This window comes from Gossypium raimondii, chromosome 9 (assembly GCF_025698545.1).
Source record: "Gossypium raimondii isolate GPD5lz chromosome 9, ASM2569854v1, whole genome shotgun sequence".
Classification (NCBI taxonomy): Eukaryota; Viridiplantae; Streptophyta; class Magnoliopsida; order Malvales; family Malvaceae; genus Gossypium; species Gossypium raimondii.
The window spans coordinates 11,480,810-11,500,981 of NC_068573.1; the positions used below are offsets into that span (position 1 = coordinate 11,480,810).

At 31.7% G+C, this 20,172-nt stretch overlaps 1 protein-coding gene and 1 pseudogene across 2 annotated transcripts; one reads left to right on the forward strand and one right to left on the reverse strand.

The window, feature by feature from the left end:
- Positions 1-1,451: 1,451 nt before the first annotated feature.
- LOC105797471 (ribonuclease TUDOR 1-like) lies at positions 1,452-5,168 on the reverse strand (annotated as a pseudogene).
- Positions 5,169-12,605: 7,437 nt separating this feature from the next.
- LOC105798437 (triacylglycerol lipase 2) lies at positions 12,606-17,133 on the forward strand. 2 transcript variants are annotated; one of them, XM_052620744.1, is made up of 9 exons: positions 12,606-12,964; positions 13,043-13,159; positions 14,478-14,618; positions 14,791-14,901; positions 15,032-15,175; positions 15,289-15,329; positions 15,565-15,644; positions 16,395-16,460; positions 16,547-17,133. In XM_052620744.1, the coding sequence occupies exons 1-9, from the start codon at positions 12,767-12,769 to the stop codon at positions 16,867-16,869; spliced, it is 1,221 nt and encodes a 406-aa protein (XP_052476704.1). In that variant the 5' UTR covers positions 12,606-12,766; the 3' UTR covers positions 16,870-17,133. The 2 variants fall into 2 exon arrangements, with proteins under 2 accessions (XP_052476704.1, XP_012483948.1); XM_012628494.2 differs by having other exon boundaries at positions 12,610-12,964; positions 16,365-16,460.
- The last annotated feature ends 3,039 nt before the right edge of the window (positions 17,134-20,172 follow it).

Genomic DNA, 20,172 nt, shown 5'->3' on the forward strand with positions numbered 1-20,172 from the left:
GATGCAGGTTTTGAAAAGTTAGGGCACTGTGTTCGTGAAAATCAGACTTGGGTTAGTTTTGATTTGGTAGTGTATAAGTCGAAGGCTAGAAGTCTTCCAATTTCTAAGAACAGATTCGACTCAGTTAATTCCCTACATAGTTCAAGATAGACTCGTGGCGAGATTTGGAAAATATAGCGTTGTAGAAATATGAGTCAAGGTGGAGATTTGTTAAGTATGACTCCTGTTTCAGTCAAATTTGAGAAATAATCTTCTAGTTAAACTCTGTTTATTTGTTTCAATCAAACACTGATTAGTTTAGATTATTTTATTATTATTTGACATATGAATTTAGCCTATAAATAAGCTCTTTTACAACCTTAGAAAATACACCCATTAGATATTAGAACTCATAACACATTTAGGAAATTTTGTGTTCACGTTTTGAGGGTTCTTTATTTTCCGAGTTTTCGGGGTTTAATTTTTATCTCTATCTTTTTTTGTACTTTTCGTTTCTTTTGCCATTATAGTAAAATTATCTTTGCCCGTGATTTTTTATCCTCTTTGGAGGAGTTTTTCCACTTTAAATTTGTGTGTTCAATTTCTCAATTTCTTCTGCTATTTTTACTTGTTCCCTACTTAATCGGGTCAATCTCCAACAGAGCTAATTTTAAATTAACACATAATATCAAATCAATTTAATAGCTTAAAAGCTACATGAATAAAATAGTGGTTAGATTTATATTGATAGTAAAACCTGATTTTATCATCTTTTTAAGTTGTTTGAGGCAAATACATTTAAATATTTGCATTTTTTATGTGTTAATATTCAATATATTATAGTGTATAAAGATAATCGACATGTGAATTTTAATTTTAAAATTTTCTCTTTAACATTAAATAAAAATATTCATATTTTATTAGTTTCTATGAATCATAAAAGTATATATAAATGATACTTTCACTGCAGTAAAACAGGCTTTTACCGGCGTTTTTTAGGCCTATAGCGGCGCTTTCACGACCGCCGCAAAAAACGCTGCTATAGACAATGTCGCTAAATTTTGCGGCGTAACGCCGTTAAAAAACATGACCTTTAGCGACGCTTTACCCACAAACGCCGCTAAAGAACGTGATCTTTAGCGGCGCTTTTATCACAAACATTGCTAAAGAACATGACCTTTAACGGTGTTTTTATCACAAACGCCGTTAAAGAGAATAACCTTTAGTGGCGCTTTTATCACAAACGCCGCTATAGAGAATGACTTTAGCGGCTTTTTTTTCACAAACGCCGCTAAAAGTACCGTTCTTTAGCGACGTTTATGAAAAAACGCCACTAACTTTGGCAGATTTGTAACATTCAATTTTCATCCATATACAACACTTCCTGTAGCATGAAATCCAACCAAAAATAGCAAATCTAAATGATACTTCAAATTCAACGAAAGATATATGATATAAATTGATAACTGAAGTATAATTCAAAATATTCTTACAATAATGTTAAAAGTTACAAAGTTAAAAAATATTCTCTCCATAACTTAGAACTCTTTAAATTTTTAACCCCAAAAAGTGATTGATAAAAATATTACAATACCTAACGCCGACCTCCGGTTTTCTTAGCCGCAACTGGCAGAAGTAAATCCTCATCATCCGACTCCACATCTCCATACTGCTACATTCCACGCCAACCAGTTTTTGCTTCTTCCTGACACTCTTCGAAATTATTAAGCATCAATTTTCTCTCATTCGATTCCCATTTCATCCTCTTCTCCAACCTAGCAAGACCGTCCTGCAAATAAAACAAACAAATAACACGCCCGTAAGATTTAAGAAATTCGATACAAAAATTAGTAAATGGTTGACACTATTTTGTCACAGCAAGGATGACCAAGATATGACCCTCTAAATTCATGAAACTCAAACATTTAAACATATCAGGATTTTTAACACAATCAGAGGTTGAGTAGAACAGAGAAGGGATAATTTATTGTTCAAACCTTCAGCATTGCTTCATTGATGCTATCCTCCGGGTCCTCGGTAAAGAACGTTACAACGAGACAAGTATCAGTTCCCTGTCCCTTGATTTTTCCCTCAGAAGTATCCCTTTCCTCTATCACTGCCTTGAATTGCAGTGAACTTCCTAATGTCTGCTCACTCCAATACTGGGCAGCCTCAGTACCAAATTTATCATCGAGGCTTGGAACTTTCAAAATGCAAGATCAGTATAAGCGAAAGCAAGCCAGTGTTGCTGATAATGAAGCATCAATAGGCCGTAATTGACTATAGGGAACCAACTCTTGGTTTCTATAATCGAGATAAAACACTTCAAACCTGTCATTTGAAGACTGAACTCCTCTTCGAGGTGCATTGACAATCTTCACACGTCAAACAAGATGCATTCAGTACCAAAAATGAAAAGAGAAATGAAATGTGAAAGCACAAACATGTCAAATGGCACACGAATATGCATAATATGTGGGACAACCATGATTCTTAATTTTAGAACATTGAGAACCATTGTTTCACAATTTCTCCTGTTAGCTTTAAAATATTTTAGAATGCCTTTAGTATTTAAATCTTGTTGTGGGTTCAAAATTAATTGTGCCAAACGGACTTTTGGAAAATTTTGGCACTCCTCACCCCCACCATTCTTTAAACAATAACAGGAGGCACAATATGAAACCAGTTGAAAATTTCGCAGCCAAAACCATTCACATAAAGGATTACAAAAAAGAGAACATATTCAGAATCAAGTTTACCGAACTAACCAGTGCCATCTACCATGGGACCCTTCATTGAATATTTTATTTCTACAGTCACCTGAGAAAAATATGTTGACATATGATGAATAAAGGTTCCTAACAGTAACAAAATAATATTTTTTAAAAAAATTACTCAAACCTATTTTGCAATAGGGAGTGTTCTCAAAAACTCTCTTGCTTCCCGGGCATAAGCAGCCGGCTTTTCATCTCTACGAGGATTGCCAATTTTTGGACACTTAATGCTTAAAAGATTGACTCGGCATTATGCAAGAGGACTGCCATATGGGGCAGAATCATCAGCCACAACAATGCAGTCCCCGCTAACCACCTCCACAACCTAAGTTGAAAAGTTATACTATTATAAATAGTTACAAAAAAAGCTAAAAACCATATACTAGTGGTACAAGAAACAGTTTCTGGTATGAAAGAAATCTGCTAACCAAAGAAGCAGTTTAATTAATTATATACCCAAGGCATCACATAAAGTAGTAGCATAACTACACAAAGATATAGGTACAGATAGCTTCTAACTTTAAATTTGCATAGTGGATAGGAAAAACAAAGTAAGCTAGAGATTTAAAACAGCTCATTGGAGAAAACAGCTAAAGAAATATTTAAGAGAGGATTAAAGATATAGAAAAAACCAATCTCAATAAAAGATCTGAAAACAAGAAAATATTCTTTTACCAATAAATCATGACCAACAAAATGAGATAGAAGAGAAAAAAATCAAGTTCCTTGCACATAAACACTTAAGACACATCCCCAACAACAATCTCAAACATAAGAAATCTTTTCTTTAATAAATAAAGGTGATCTTTTGAAGATAGTTCAAGTGTACAAACTTCTCCTCGAATGAAGAACTGCCAAATTATTATCAAGAAACTAATGTTTTGGAAATAAAAGTTTTTACAAGCAAAAATAGAACAAAAGAAAATTAATTCAAGTCAAAAACATGAATAATAGAAACTCTATAATGCAGTACTTAATGCTAATATAACATATTAAACATATTTTAGGCATGCACAGAAAAAGAAATCCAGGAACTTACATTTTTCACAAGCTCCAATGCAAGGTCTTTCGCAGTTTCACCTTCAGGATAATAAACTGATCCAATCAAATTGCTAAATTTGTCAACACCTTCAAGAACAATGTAGACCTACAACATCAATGTTGACTTTAGGATATATATACAAAATGTACTCACACAAGTCGACTTGAAGTCTTTTTCACTCACATCTCTATTCAAGCAGCGAAATTCTGTAAAATGTTTAGCTTCTCGCCCAAATGGATCAGGGGACACTTCAGCAACAGTAGCTGCAGACACAGAAAGCTTCTGTGCAGATGTTAATTGAGCCCATGGCTCAGCTAAAGCATTTCCATTTTGATCATCAGAGGTCAAATCCGTTTCAACAACAGTTTCTACAACAGCCTTTCTACCCATTGAAGGGGACTACATGAACAGGGAAAAGAAGGTAAATATTCACGGAAAAAAAATTAGCATGCAATTGAAATAAAAAGGCAAAACTGCAGTCTATAGTGCACCTGGATACCAACAACAAACACTTGCACGAACTGAAAATCTGGGAGTAGATAGACTCGAATAGTACTACCATCACGAACTTGCTCCATAATACCTTCCATTGGCTTACCCTTATTTGTAGCCAGAAGACCCATCACATCCAAGTTATTAGGGCCACCAATAGCAGATGAAGGTAAATCCCAGATAGAAGCCTCAGTAGCACCAGGCACCTACAACCACAATAAACATTTTCATTTGATAGCTACTCATTGTTTCTAGGTCAGTTAGATGCCCAAATATAATTGGGAGGGGAAAGAGATTACCTTGCTCCATCGACCCACACATTGTTGGTTGGCCTGTTCCTCAAGATGTAGCAGTTCAAAAAGAATGGGCTTGCTTCGCCTTTCTGCTGTCCTTGCTCCCTGACTTGGACAAGCCAGGCTCAGATAACCTAAACACCAATTTTTAAAAAAAATGTTGAATCACTTTCCCCAGTATCACGAAAAAATTGACAAACGAATGGCCTTATATGGTTTTATATGGGTTTTCATTGTTAAAGAGATAGAGTTTTTGATCAGTTAGGGGAAATTGGGGAAAAGAAATTGGGGAGGAAAAATGATTTCTTGATCAGTTAAGATTTTCAATCAATTAGGAGATTTGGGAAAAATTTCGGGGAAATATGATTTGGGAAAAAAATGGAATTTCGGTGTTTAAGTCAAATCTGATTTGGGGAAGAAAACGACACCGTTTAAATCAAATTGGTATTGCAATATTTGTTGCGCTTATAAAAAGCGCCACTAATTGTATAAATTTTGTGGCATTTTTAGCAAAAACGCCACTAAACAATTAAATTCTTGTAGTGAAACGGCGCCATTTTGAAAAGAATTAATACATAGTTGCGGCATTTTTGGTTCAAACGCCGCTATTGCTTACCTTTTGCGCCGTTTTTCTCATAAATGCCGCTAATGATTGACTTTTTTTACAATTTTATATTTAATTATTATATAATTCATATGAATTTAAATAAATAATTTTTGAAAATTTAAGTAATATTTAAAAGAATTAGATAAATTTTAAAATTTTTATATAATTTTTTATGTAAGAAAACAAAAACAAAAACAAAAAATTTCAACATATGAAAGAAAAAGCTTTAAAAACTATAATGATAATTTTAATATATTAAAATTCATATTATCTCTTTACAATTATATAATAAATTATTTAATATATAAATTAAAAACTTAATCACCATATACCCAAAACACTTTAAATTTATTTTAAATAATAGTATTTTATTTTTTCATTTTAACATATATTTTTATATGTTTTACTTTCAAATTTTTTCTACGTGCCATTATTTTTTTGAAGATTTTAAATACTAAATTAAAAATAAATTGTATTTTAATTCATATATAGAAACTAGTTAAATAATAAATAGAAGAGGATGAAAGAGTGCATGAGTTGTCGAAAAGAATACATGATGGCCACTTGGATGATGGGTGAGAATACAGGGAGCAAAATGGTGGCATTTTGTTTAAAATCAGACCCTAAACATTAAACCATAAACCTAAGCCCCTAAACCATAAACCATAAACTTTAAACACTAAACCCTAAGCCCCTAAGCCCTAAACCATAAACCATTAACCTTAAACACTAAACACTAAACACTAAACCATAAACCTACACCCTAAACTATAAACACTAAACTCTTAACACTAAATCATAAACCCTAAACCTTAAACCTACATCTTAAACCCTAAATATATATTACAAGGGGCAAAAGTAATTAAAAATGAATCTTATTGCTTACCTAAACCCTAAAATAAATTGATTTTTTGTCATTTTATCAAAAACCCTAACCCTTAAACCCTAATAGCTAACCTTTAAAACCATGAACAGTACTAAGACCTTAACTATAAAATAATAAACCCAAACCCTAAACTCTAAACCATAAAACCTAAACTCAAAACTCTAATCCCAAAATAATAAACATTATATTATATATCCTAAACCCTTAAACCATAAACATTAAACCTTAAATATTAAACCCTAACCCTAAAATAAAATGATTTTTTACGGTATTTTTATCAAAAACTCCGCTAATGCCACTAAAGCTCAACAATAAACGACGTCGTTTTCTCAACTTTTTGCGACATTTTGCGAAAAGCGCTGCTAATGCTTGATCTATAGCGGCGTTTTTCAACAAGCGCCGCTAATTCTCAATCTATTGCGGCTTTTTTTTAAAAAGTGTCGCTAATGCCACTAAAGCTCAACAACAAATGACGTCGTTTTGCTCAACTTTTTGTCGTGTTTTTTTGAAAAGCGCCGTTAATGCTCGATCTATAGCGGTGTTTTTTGACAAAGCGCCGTTAATGCTCGATCTATAGCGGTGTTTTTTGACAAAGCGCCGCTATTTCTCAATCTATTGCGACGCTTTTTAAAAAGCGCCGCTAATGTCACTAAAGCTCAACAACAAACGACGTCGTTTTGCTCAACTTTTTTGTGGCATTTTCCAAAAAGCGCAACTAATGCTCGATCTATAGTGGCGTTTCTCAAATATTTCCGCTAATGCTCGATCTATTGTGGCGCTTTTTAAAAAGCGCCGCTAATGCCACTAAAGCTCAACATCAAACTACGTGTTTTGCTCAATTTTTTTGTGTCATTTTCTGAAAAGTGCCGCTAATGCTCGATCTATAGCGACGTTTGTTTCAGAAACGTCGTTAATGCTTGACCTTTTACGGAGTTTATGACATAAACGCCATTATAGCTCTAACCTTTTGCGGCGTTTTCATACTAGCACCACTAATGTACAACTTTTGCGGCGTTTTTGGTTCAAGCGCCGCTATAAACGCCGCTAAAAACCTGTTTTACTGTAGTGTTTGCTTTTATTAAAAAATAAAATTATACATATATTTTTTTTTACAATGAGAATCAACAAGGGGAAGAAAAGGGTTGGTGATGTGGCAATTTACCCTAGAGTGGCGGAGAGTCGTCATGTTTCAATGGTATAAATGATGGTGAGAGTGGTTGAAAGGGTGGAAGAGGAGAGATCATGTTTGGGGGTTAAGGAATTACTTTTGTCCTTTGTCTATTCTCTTTTAGTTCTATTAGGGGAATGAGAAGGCTTATATAAACGGGATAGAGGATACATCAAGTGTCAAGACCTCATTGGTGGCAAAGTCACATATTGTTCCTTTGTAAAGGAGACAATATGATATTATAGATCAGTGATGTGACATCCTAGGGCGACCTAGTAATCAATGTGTGTAAGATTCTATACACTCTTGACAAGGGTAGTCCATGTTAGAGGTTTATTTGGTACGAGGTCCACTCGGGATAGCTCAATGTTAGAAGTCCACCTGGTGTGAGGTTCCACCCAACTCGGGGGGGTTATATAAAGTAAGCTCTTTCGAGTCAATTGGACACGATTGAGATATTTGTTGAAGTTGGAGAAATTTTGAGAATTTAAAATTTTAGACTATGGTAGCATTTAAACTTGAATGAGAAATATGTGAAGGCATGTGTTAAATGGCGATGCGTCTTATGGGTAACTGAGATAGCTCATGCTTAATGACGTTAGAGTCCCTTTTTCTTCCTCTAATCTACCTTCTTTTTCTTATTACGATGCTCCTACTTTCGCTCAGGGTAATGGGCATAGCTGACAAAAAAGTCTTTAGGTTCTATCTTAAAGCCCACAAGAATTCTCCAAACTGCATCACTAAGACCATGAGTTCATGCCTTATTACATGATAACACTCATTCCAATCTATCACTAGCAATAACATTTATATCAATTTTGTCCTATCAGTTTGGACTCCTTTTCATCAGACAATATTTCCTAATGTTGTGCAGACTATGAGTATCTTCAACCTTTGCACAGTCGGCGATACTAGCTTCAATCACTAGAAGGCTTGTAGCAGGAAATGGGAAAAAGAACATCACCTTTGCATAATTGGAAAACCTTAATATATTTTCCCCTTAAGAGGTGCATGTTGTTTCGCGTGTGGTCTTGCATTGACATTGTCTTTTTTCGAGCCATCAATATAAAAAAACCCTTTTAGTGAACTCGACTTAAAAGAGATACAATATGTAACACCCCATACCCAACCCGATCGCCAAGTCTGAGTTACAAGATATCACATTCGTTGTCGAAGCAACTATGATAAAATATAATTGAATTTAATAATTAATACATACTATGTAGTTCAAAACACCATTGCAACATGATTTACAATCATATACGAGCCTTATACGAGCTTACAAAAGCTCTTTAGACAACTCAAGGTCAAATAAGGACCAAATTGTATGGAAAGTATGATTCCATTAAAGGTATGAGTGAAATTTGTCCATTATGTTAATTAAGTGATACATGACAAAGTATGGTTAGTGATACAAGGGTTCAGGCGAAGTGCAGGGAAAATATATGACATGATAATAGACCCCGCAGTGGAGCTTCGATGATGTCTGTCGGGATAGTAAACATGAAGGCCAATATAGTGAGGCTGTAGTCTACCGGGACGATAAACATGATATTTGCGGGGATAATAAACATAAGAAAATGCCAGTATGACAGATATGTGGAAAGACCATGGCCATGGTGCATTCTGGAAATGGCGGATGAACCACATTTGTTTACTAGGGTTTCTACATCTCAAGGCAATGATGGGCAAACCTCGGGCAACGCTGAGTCTGGGTAAATTCATATCACCGAACATGAAGGTTTATCGTCGAACATGAAGGTTTTATGTGGTGCTTTTGTGGCAAATTCTCTGAAAAGCTTTTGTGGCGAATTCTCTGAAAAGCCTTTGTGACAAACTCTCTAAAAAGCCTTTATGGTGAATTATTCATAACGACTTAGTGGCAAAGTTATTTGGGAAGCCCTTATGACGAGTTATCTAGAAAGTCTGTATGGTGAATTCTATAATGGCTAAGTGCGAGATGTTAGTCTGCTTTTGTGGAGAAATCTTGGTATGCCATAGTAGCATTTTCTGAAAGATTTCTCGACAGTGTAACCGACGGGTGAGCCCGTCATAGTAACCCACCAGGAAAGAGAACTTTGTATATCTATAATTATAAGTGGTGTAAGTGTTCGCAAAACTTGGAAGTTCTCACGTTATGTATCGAAGTCATCTGGGATTATATTTGATGATTTAAGTGTTCACAAAGATACGGTGTGACTAAAGTTCTGTCAACCGCAAGAGCTAGGTTAAGAATCCGCCAAGAGTAGCATCTGTAAGTATATCATTCCAAGAAATGTAACCAAATTCTATCTTCAATGGGGATTATGATATAGGATCTGCATTATGGTATGAAGCTTGAGAATCGTTCATGGGGCAGAATGTGTATAAAGTGGTTAAATATAGAGATATTGGACATGTAGTGATCTGCTAGGAATAAAAAAAAAATCCTCCAAAGTCAGAAAAGAAGGCTAGAAATTCTTAAGTCGAGGAATTCAACAACATTGTTTAAAGGTAACAATGGTTGAGATTCATTAAGTTCTGTTGAACTTACATACATTTATTTATGATGTAGGATTTTGGAAATTGAACCAGTAAGCCAGGAAGGGATAAGCCAGGAATGCGCCAGGGTTGCAGTTTGAATAACGATATTATGCATATAGAGGGGAATTTTTGGGTATAAGGCGAACAATACTCTACGCCATGATTAAGTGGGTAACAGAGTTTTAAGTTGTAAAATATTAAACTACTTTCGAGAATCTGTTGTATTTAGTAGACACCTCATTTAAAATCTTTTGACTTAGAAAGAATATAAAAAAATAAGAAGTATATTCAGTATGGTTTATTTTCTGTTGTAAAATTTTTGTTAAGTATTTTTGTATGGTGACATCCTATATCTGGGTGCAGTAAATCGGGTCGGGTTTAAGGTGTTACAATAATAAAGAACAATATACTGGACTGGCCCACAATGAGAATGCTTATTAGATTATTATCTAATAGTCATGACATTTCTCATAATGATAATTGTATGTATGATCCTTAGACTTAATATCATCATTGTTCTGACATCGTGAGTCAAATGCTTTTACACAATTGACAAAAAAAAGAAGAAAAACCACAATTTTTTTCTATAGACACGTTTTAGAGTGATTTGAAAAAAAAACTTTTGAATTTAACATTCTTTTAAAAGCACGACAATGATTAAATTCATCTATTTTATTCTTATGTTACTCTAAAAAACTAAGTCAACAAATATCCAAAGTTCAACCTATTTACAATTTTAACTATTTGTTTTAAGGGCAATTATTTGATACACGACTGTGAAGTTTTTTAAACTCCACAAGAGGTTGAAAGCGTGACAAGTGTCACATTTAGTTATATATTTAATTTTTTATATTTTTATTACACCCTAAAAGACACTTGTCACACCCTAAACTAGCTTGTGAATTCTAAAAAAGTCCACAAACAGTGTATGAAGTTTTAAAATTATATTTACTAACAATAAACTAAGTAATTAAAAAGACTAATATACCTTTAAACTTATAATACAATGATTTGTCAAAACAAATTTTGTACAATCAAAATTATAATTACAAATAACACATTTGAATAACTATAATCAAAATAAAATATTACAAAGTATGACCAGCTGATAACTAAACCTAAGTCAAAATAAATTTGACCGACACCACACATAATAAAACTTAAACCAAATAAAACTAGAGCGAAAAGTCATACATGGTTTACAAAAGTAAAACTCAAACTTGATATTTCATTTTGATAAATTGATAAATAAATAAATAAATAAACCTTGATATTTTAATGTTTCAAATACTTCAACTTTCTCATTAATTTACAACTCGGTTATCATAATTTGTTTAAAGAATTTAATTATTTTAATGTGACTATTGCTTGATAAATTAAAAATTAATATAAAATTTTTAGTACAAAATTTATAAGTGTTGAATTAATAGTATAAAACTCTTTGTTTTGTTAGTAAAATTAAGTGTTGAATAAAATTATATCGTTAGACACTTTTTTAATTTTATTAATATAATATTTTATATTATTGTAAATAATTTTGGATAAAAATTAAATATATTAACTTAAATTTTTAATTTTCTCTAATATATTTTTTAAAAATAAAAATCAGTTTAATATTTTAAACATTAATACTACATTTGGTAGGAGTATTATAATTTACTCATCGTGTTAATTTCAAGCGGTAATTTTTATTTTGAAGAGGTCTTATTTTTACTCATCTTTCAAGTTTTAATTTAAATTTGTATGTGATAAATAAATTTTTTCTTATGTTTATTTTATGTCCATCTACCTACTTATTTTATTCAATTAAATAAAAAATTATTACGATTATCAATATAATTTATTAATCATACCCTTATTTCTTAAACATTACAGAACCAAGAAATTACACAAACTTGAAACCGGGGTCCCTCAATATTACCGTAAAAGAAAATTTTCTTAAAGTTTATAAATACGTCCTTCCCTAGAGAGAGAGGCCCCACGAATTCACAAAAGCTAATCCTTATAGCTTGCTATAATCCATTTTGTCTCAATCTGCAATCTGTTTCAGGATATTCTTTTAGCACCATCATCATCCTAACCTGTATTCTTTATGATAAGAAGCAATGTATTAGTATCAATTTCTACTACTAATCCTTGTATTATGTATAAATTATAGATTTAGTCTGTCAGATTTTTAATTTTTATTTTTTCCAAAGGTAGTTATTAAATTGTTTAAAAATAAATTATATTATTTTCAAAACTTTTGTGCATCTAGTATGTTACCATACGTAATGTCATGTAAGCCTGTAATTTGCTCATAATAATCATAAAAAGTCACATCACTTTGGTTACTAAATTTAACGATTATCATTTGAGTAAGGACTACAATTGCAAAATTCTAAAATATATAATAAATCCACAACTTACACGTACAAAGAGATTTATGGCAAAATTTTGTTGTTATTGTTTGGGTCGACTTAAATTTCAAATTTCAAAAATATAAAAAGTAAGATTGATTAGTTAAAATATTCCATAAATCCTTGTGCTCTTCGTAAATTTAGAATTTAGTCTCTCCACTTTTCAAATTTCAAAAATCAAGTTACGATTATTTTGTTAAATTGAGGTTCTATACAATGTCATCTTTTTAGTTACGTCGCTATTAAGTGGGTATTTTTATTTAAAAAATAACAGTATTAACAATTGAAATTAAATTCTTAAAATAAAAATAAAGCAAATTTATGAAATTAGAGCCGAAAACTAAATATCAATTTATTAAAATTTTAGCATATATATAAAGAAGTGAATGTTGAGGTCCCACATTCCCATGCCCATCTAACGGAAAATGTATGTAATGGGAAAAGGCTCCCTTATCTTATGGCATCAAATGATTTTATTGTCAATAGTTTTAAAGCCAAAGCTCGAAAGCTAAATCCTATTCCCACTGCTCTCGTCTTTCTTTCTTTTTCTTCTATATATAGCCATTGCTTTATAATCTTTCTCAATCTCTTTATATACATAGCATGCAAGTTATGGCTTTTTCTCCTACAGGGTTGTTGAGTTTGGTTGTGTTCATGGTCTTGGTGGTGGAGCCTCATCCAGCCTATGGCTCGAGCCGTGGTGGTTGGTTTGGCCGAAACCAAGGTGCAGCCACTCCACTAGTCAATGGGATATGCGCCGCCTCGGTCACTATCCATGGTTACAAATGTGAGGAACACCAAGTAAGAGCCTACGTTTTGTTTTGGTAGTAATTTAATAGTAACATGGATTTTGTTTCATTAATTAATTTTTATTTTCAGGTGAAAACCCAAGATGGATATATCTTGAGCATGCAAAGAATCCCAGAGGGACGTATAGGTGGGAATAGTAGTGGAAACAAGAAGCAGCCGGTGTTGATACAACATGGTGTACTTGTGGTGAGCCCATTTTCTTTTTTTTTTTTTTTTTTACCATATTGGGTGAATGTTTTACGTGATTTACTTTTACAAAAGAAATTGCCAAGACTTTATCTAAGCACCATAAAAGAATGTCTACCTTAGTTTGGGTGCACCATGTGTGGGAATAAAGTGACATTTGTTTCAATTTGGCAATCTTTTTTACTCCTTAAAGCTTTTAGTTTTTGCATTCTAATCATCAAACCCTAATTCGACCCCAAACAACAGAAGCATAATCAATTTACGGTTTTAGTCCCTATAATATACTTAATTTAATAGATTGGGTCCTATAATTTGATTATGCTATTATCATTAATATTATGTCTTAACCTAAATTACTAATCTTACAAAAAATTTATGTCTGCTAATCTAGAATTAAAAATAAAACTAAAACCCAAAATTCTTTATGGCATTTAAAATTATGGTAATCAAAATAATTGTTTTTAACATAATTTATCATTTACAAAAAAAATCAGCTTAATCTCATGATTTCAATTCTTTTTAAAAATAAATCTTTACATTAGCCACATTATTGATTTGGATTAAGATATTAACAACAACAATAAAGAAAAACCCAAATTTAAAATGTATAATGATTTATTTGGCTCTCCAATGTTAAAAAAAATATCATTTTAGCCATTCATTTAATATTTCGTGTCTTTTAGCCTTGAACTTTGCGTTGTAGAATCATCTCAAAATGGGTAAAAAAATTAACGCCTATTAACTTTACTGACTTGACAATCCACGGGTATATCACTTTAGCAATAATTATTTTTTAAAATATTAAATTTTATATTTTTTAATAAATTTTTAAAAGTTAATTTTTCTATCCATTTTGAAGTAATTTGACAGACAATACAAATTTAAATGTTAAAAGAAATAAAAAAATTAAATGAAGAATTAAAGTAAAATTTTCTATAAAGTTGAAATATTCATGGTAATTTAAAAAACTATAATTAAATCAGCTAAAATATAAACCGATTGCCGAATGTAAGAGTGGGATGTAGGTTTCCAAGGCATAATGATCTAGGGTTTTGTCGTGGGCTAAGAAAAATCTCTGTTGGGTACACAAAATAATGCACCGATTGAGGCTCAATTCTAATGGACCCATTTTATATCCTTGTCTGAAACTCATTTTACGTGGCCAATTATCATAACACTTTAGGGTCTGCAATTTTTGGTCTGTTATGCATTACAGATAACATCAAATTTTCATACCTTCTTAATTTATGATGCTATTATAATGATAATAATTCAATTTTCTTTTTTGAAATTGCGTTTGCTTTTGTTTGGATTTTAGGATGGAATGACGTGGCTCCTGAATTCACCTCAGCAAAATCTACCGATGATTTTGGCTGATAATGGCTTTGATGTTTGGCTAGCCAACACTAGAGGTACTAGATTTTGCAGACACCATGTTTCCCTTCACCCTTCCCAACCGGTACGTTCTTATTTTTATTTTTCTAATATATCATGCATATTTAAATATAAATATGAACAAAAATAATTGGGTGTAATAGTAAGGTACAGAGGATCCAAGATATTATTGGGAGGAGCAGCCACAAGCCCCGGTTATGACATATCTAAGCTAGTTTAACCCGATAAAATGGCAGGAATTCTGGGACTGGTCATGGGATGAGTTGGTGAGTTATGATCTACCTGCAGTTTTTGACTTTGTGTTCAACCACACAGCCCAGAAGATTCATTACATTGGCCATTCCCTGGTAACTCATCATTTCAATCAAGAATTTACACTTTGGGTGTTCCAATTCATCACTTCATTTTGATTAATTGGTCCAACAACATTATGAAGGAAAAAACATTATTGATGTATTGTTATTTGCATTTGAGTAGGGAACTCTTATAGGTTTGGCGTCATTCTCGGAGGGACATCAAGAAGATCAGCTGAAATCTGCAGCATTTTTAAGTCCAATTGCATACTTGACCCATATGAAGACTGCACTTGGGGTCGTTGCTGCCAGAGCCTTTGTTGGTGAGGTCTGTCACCAACCCTTTAGTTTCATCTCCTTCAATTAATAAAATTAAATTCAACTTAATCATGTTAATAGCTTAAAATGGGTTTCAATGGTTTTTTTTTTTTTTGCCAACAGATCACTACATTGTTTGGAGTAGCTGAATTCAATCCAAAAGGGTGAGGATCATTACTATAGGTTGAAAATCAAATTCATCCCTATACTATTAAAAGTGATCAATTTAGTCCTTTTACATCTAATTTTAAAATAGAGAGGTAAATTTAAATTATCATTTTATAGAATAACTAAATTTTAATTATCACATTAAAATTTCCCTAATGCCTCATCTAATGGTTTTTTAAAACTTCCACATTGGAAAAGATTCATCTAATGATTTTTATTTGAGGTTGACAGACAACAGGCATCAATCTTTCTCAAGGCTTTGTGCAATTATCCAGGAGTTGACTGCTATGATCTGGTGACTGCAATTACAGGTACTACATCCATATTCAAGTTCTTTAATATTTCTAAAGAGTAATAGGACTCAATTGGATGAATCAGATTGGTTTTGGATTAATTTAGATCAAGTTAATTTTTTATTAATTTTGATTTTGGGTCATCCCTAGTTTAGGGTTATCCAAATTTTGCTATTCAAGCTTTTTAGATTTCATAGTTATTTAGTTTGCTATTTGATCATTTTGGTTTTTGTGATTCGGGTTTGAGAGTATATTTTGCCTCTTCTACTATGGAGACTCATATATTTAGAATTTGTCTTTATGCATTAAATCAAATAACAAATAGGTCATTTCATTAAAATTTTATCTATTTAAACTATTAAAATTGATGTGATGTCACATGTACCTCATGTTGATGTATATAAACCATTTTTAATAGTAAAATGGATGAATTTTTTAACCGAACGACCAAATTGCACTTTAAATTAATGTATAGAGATTAGTTTGTCCATTTTTTTTAATAGAAGAGGTAAAATAGAATTTGACTTTTAGAATAGAAGCCTCCATGATACTTTTACCAAATTTAGATCGTTTCGAGTTACTTATTCAAATCATAGGTTCATTTTTGCTTCGAATCATCAAACTATTAACCTTTTATAATCGGTCAAAATTCGGAAGTAATCAAATCAGATTAGGTCAAAATTGACAAATTAATTCTCATGAGTAGCTGATTTCAGTTTTGTTATTTGTGATTGTAAGGTAAAAATTGCTGTCTCAATGCTTCCACAGTTGACCTATTCCTACAAAATGAGCCTCAATCCACAGCAACCAAAAACATGGTGCATTTAGCTCAGAGTAAGCCTATGAAAGGACAAAACTCTCATTATAGCAACCCGAAACCGTATATGGAACGTATCATACATGTTAATCGTGTTTTGCAGCCGTTCGAGATGGGGTTATCGCAAAATACAACTACGGGAGACCGGATTATAACCTGATGCATTACGGAGAAGCCAGGCCACCAATTTACAACATCTCAAACATACCTAAGGACCTTCCAATATTCATTAGCTATGGAGGCCAAGATGCACTGTCAGACGTTGAAGATGTGGGGCAGTTGCTTGATAATCTAAAGTACCATGATGTCAACAAGCTGTCGATTCAGTACATCAAGGATTATGCTCATGCGGATTTCATAATGGGAGTAAATGCCAAGGATATTGTGTATAATCAAGTTGTTAGCTTCTTTAAAAACCAGCAATGATGCCCCTCAAGTTTATGTAATGCAACTTGTAAACTTTCACTCTTTTCCTCACCTAATAAATCCTTTAGTAAAAAAATAGGGCTCAGAATATCATTTCTACTTGGTGTTTGGAAAAAGTGGAGTTGCTGGGAATGATACTTAATAAGAGGGCATCGAAGTTTATCCTTGGGAGCATTTTTTCTGATACTTAATAAGGCTTAGAGAGAAAGATTAAAATGGTGCAAAATTGTGAAGAAAAGTTATGATATGGGTATTTATAGATTTTATAGCGTTTGCCTGAAGTTGCTCTACTTGTGCAAAGATATAAACATTAACTTGGATTGGGAAATTTGCTCTCTCCATATTTCCAGGTTGTTAAGTCATGCTTCATCTTACTCAACGGCTTGAGCTGGTAGAAGTCTATGGAAACCTCATGTTACTTCATAAAGTAGCAAGAAGGGTGTTATGCAAGCATGCTGGGCTTGTAGGGATAAAGATCCCATATGAGGCTCTTTAGGCCTGCTCCTATTATTATTATGGACAAATAATCTCTTTGTTTGCACATTTTATGTTGTTAGGGCCTAGATTCTGTCTATTGAATTTGTTGGTCTGTAGCAGGCTTTTTAAAGTGGCATGTGGAAGATCAATAATAATTGTTGCTCTAAGTGACTTGAAAAGGCAATGCCTTTTAAAAAGGGTTCCTATTACTAGAACTGATCATGAGTCAAGTTCAGGTTGGGTTGATATAAAATTTTAAATTCATTTTTTAGGTTTGATTCAAAAAACGGGCCTAAAATTTTGTTCAAGTTCAATTTAATTACAAATGCTAAACCCAAGTTTAAGCTCGCTTGTATTAATTTTTAGATTGTTTTTTTATATATTTAAAACAAATTTTTAAAAAATATAATACGTCAAATACACTGAAAACATTTAAAATAAATATTTCCCAACAAATTAAAAATACATTAAAAAAATCTTTTTACTTAAATAACACACTAAAATAGTTACAACTTAGCAAGCAAATGAATCTAAAATAGTAACAAAATTAACTATACAATAAGAGTTATATAATATCCTAACACTAATAACAAAATAGTAGCAATATAATAGCGAAATGGTAGCAAAATAGTGGCAAAATAGCTTATTCAAGCTGGGCCAGACCTGAGCAAAAAAAATTCAGCCCAAGATTTAATCCATTTAGAAAACGAGCCTTAGTTTTGTCTAAACTTATTATTCAAACCAATATTTTTGCCCAAACCTTTTTACTTTTACTTGGACGAGTAAACTGGCCATGATTAGTTCTAAATAGTATAATTGTTTAGGAGGAAACATGTTATGAGGAAGGGGAAGTAGACATTGTCACTAATCTTGTAAGTTACGAGATTACGGGGAGGCAATGTGGAAGTGCCAGGTTTGGGATTGTGCATTTGTACCACAAATGTTCGAATCATTTACGAAACCTTTTGTTTTCTCTACTACAAAACCATCTAATTTAGTGTTCTTCCTAAACAACACGCTTACGAAATGAATGGATTCTAATATGACTCTAATTTCAGTATCACAAATTTATTCGTTATAATAAATAACCATGAACAAGCTACTATACGTATTGTACACTAAAAGTAACAATAACGAAAATAATACCAAAGTAATATGATAAAATTATGCCATAAAGAAAGTAAAGAAATACTCAACTTCAAATACACTAAAATTATGCAAATAATATAGTAGATATACATATATACCAAAACTAAATGTGAGGTGAATTATTTGGACACTAAAATAATATATTATTCCAACATAAAATATTAGAAAAGAGACAGCAGGCGAGGTTGACAGAAATTTGAAAAACACTTCTGCATAAACAAATTTTTCATTAAGGGAATGTTGAAAAAAGTTTGAAAGAAAAAAAAGGAAGAATCAAAACGACATTGGCAAAAAGCATGCCCTATCAACTTTAGGGTCACCTTTTCTCAAATAATTTTCTAAACCTGTCATTTTCACTTTCTTTATACATATTTGAAAAGTAAATTTTAGGCCAAACGTCATTTTCATTTTTGTTTTTTTTGAAAAATTTAAAATTATTTTAAAAAATAAAAATATGTGAAAATTAAAAATAATTAAAAGGAGAATTTATTATTTTCACTAAAATTGTTTTGTAAAAGTAAAATGATGAAAATGAAAGTTTTAACTTTAGATGAATTGACTCTAGTTCAAATCCATATAAACACAAACAAATTTTAAATAATTTTTCTAACATTAAATCTGGTACCTTAGTTCGAATCCATATAAATGTAAATTTATTATATTTTATTTCCGTTAGAGAAAAATAGTTACTACACATGGTTTCATATTTGAAAATATATTTTTAAAGAAAATAGAACATGAAAACTATTTTCTAAAAATAAATTTTTTTTCAAAAATGAGGCCTTAATTTTTTTCGTACATCATTCTTTGAAATTTTTAACTTTCAAAATGACACCTTTTATTTGTTTATACAAATGAATCCAAAATTTGACAAGATGTACCATGTATAATGGGATGTATTTTTCACCTATGTGGTACATCTTGTCAGAATTTTTATTTTAAATTTTCAGTTTTTTTTAAAGCATTTTCTACATCAACAATAATAGAGTCTCTATTTAAAGGAAATGGAGGTCATGGAATATTTACTATATCATTATTACTAATATTTGAAAATTTAACATAAATTTTGTAATTTTAACTATATTTTATTATTTAATATAAATTTTATTACTATTAAACTAATGAAGAAATTATTTTTAGAGTAAATTACACCAATTGTCCCTTAATTTTGATTAAAATTACATTTTAGTCATCAAACTTTAAAAAATTTAAATTTGTCATTAGCATTACCAAAATATTACAAAATTGTCATCTAAACGTTAGTTGTCGTTAGTAAGGTTATGGTTGTCTCATATGGCGCGTTACTTTGCCACTTAGGATACAATTAGTTTCAATTTTTGTAGAAAAAAAATAAACAAATAAATTAAATTGTTATATGTTTAAACCCTAAGATAACTAGTAAACAAACTCAACCTATTTCTTTTTTGTTGCAACCATGAAAACCATGAAGGGAAGAAGAAGAAGAAATAGAGCTACCCATTATGATTTTATATGCTATTGTGGAAACCCAACCAATTTAAGAATATTCTGGTCTAATGGCAACCAAAGTAGGAGGATTTTGGTTGTAAAAACTATGGCAAAGGGTATCAAAATTCTTGCCTTTTTTTTCTTTTTTGCTTGGTATCATCCACCATTGATGGCTTGTTCTAGAATTGTTCTCCTAGGGTTGTTGAAAAA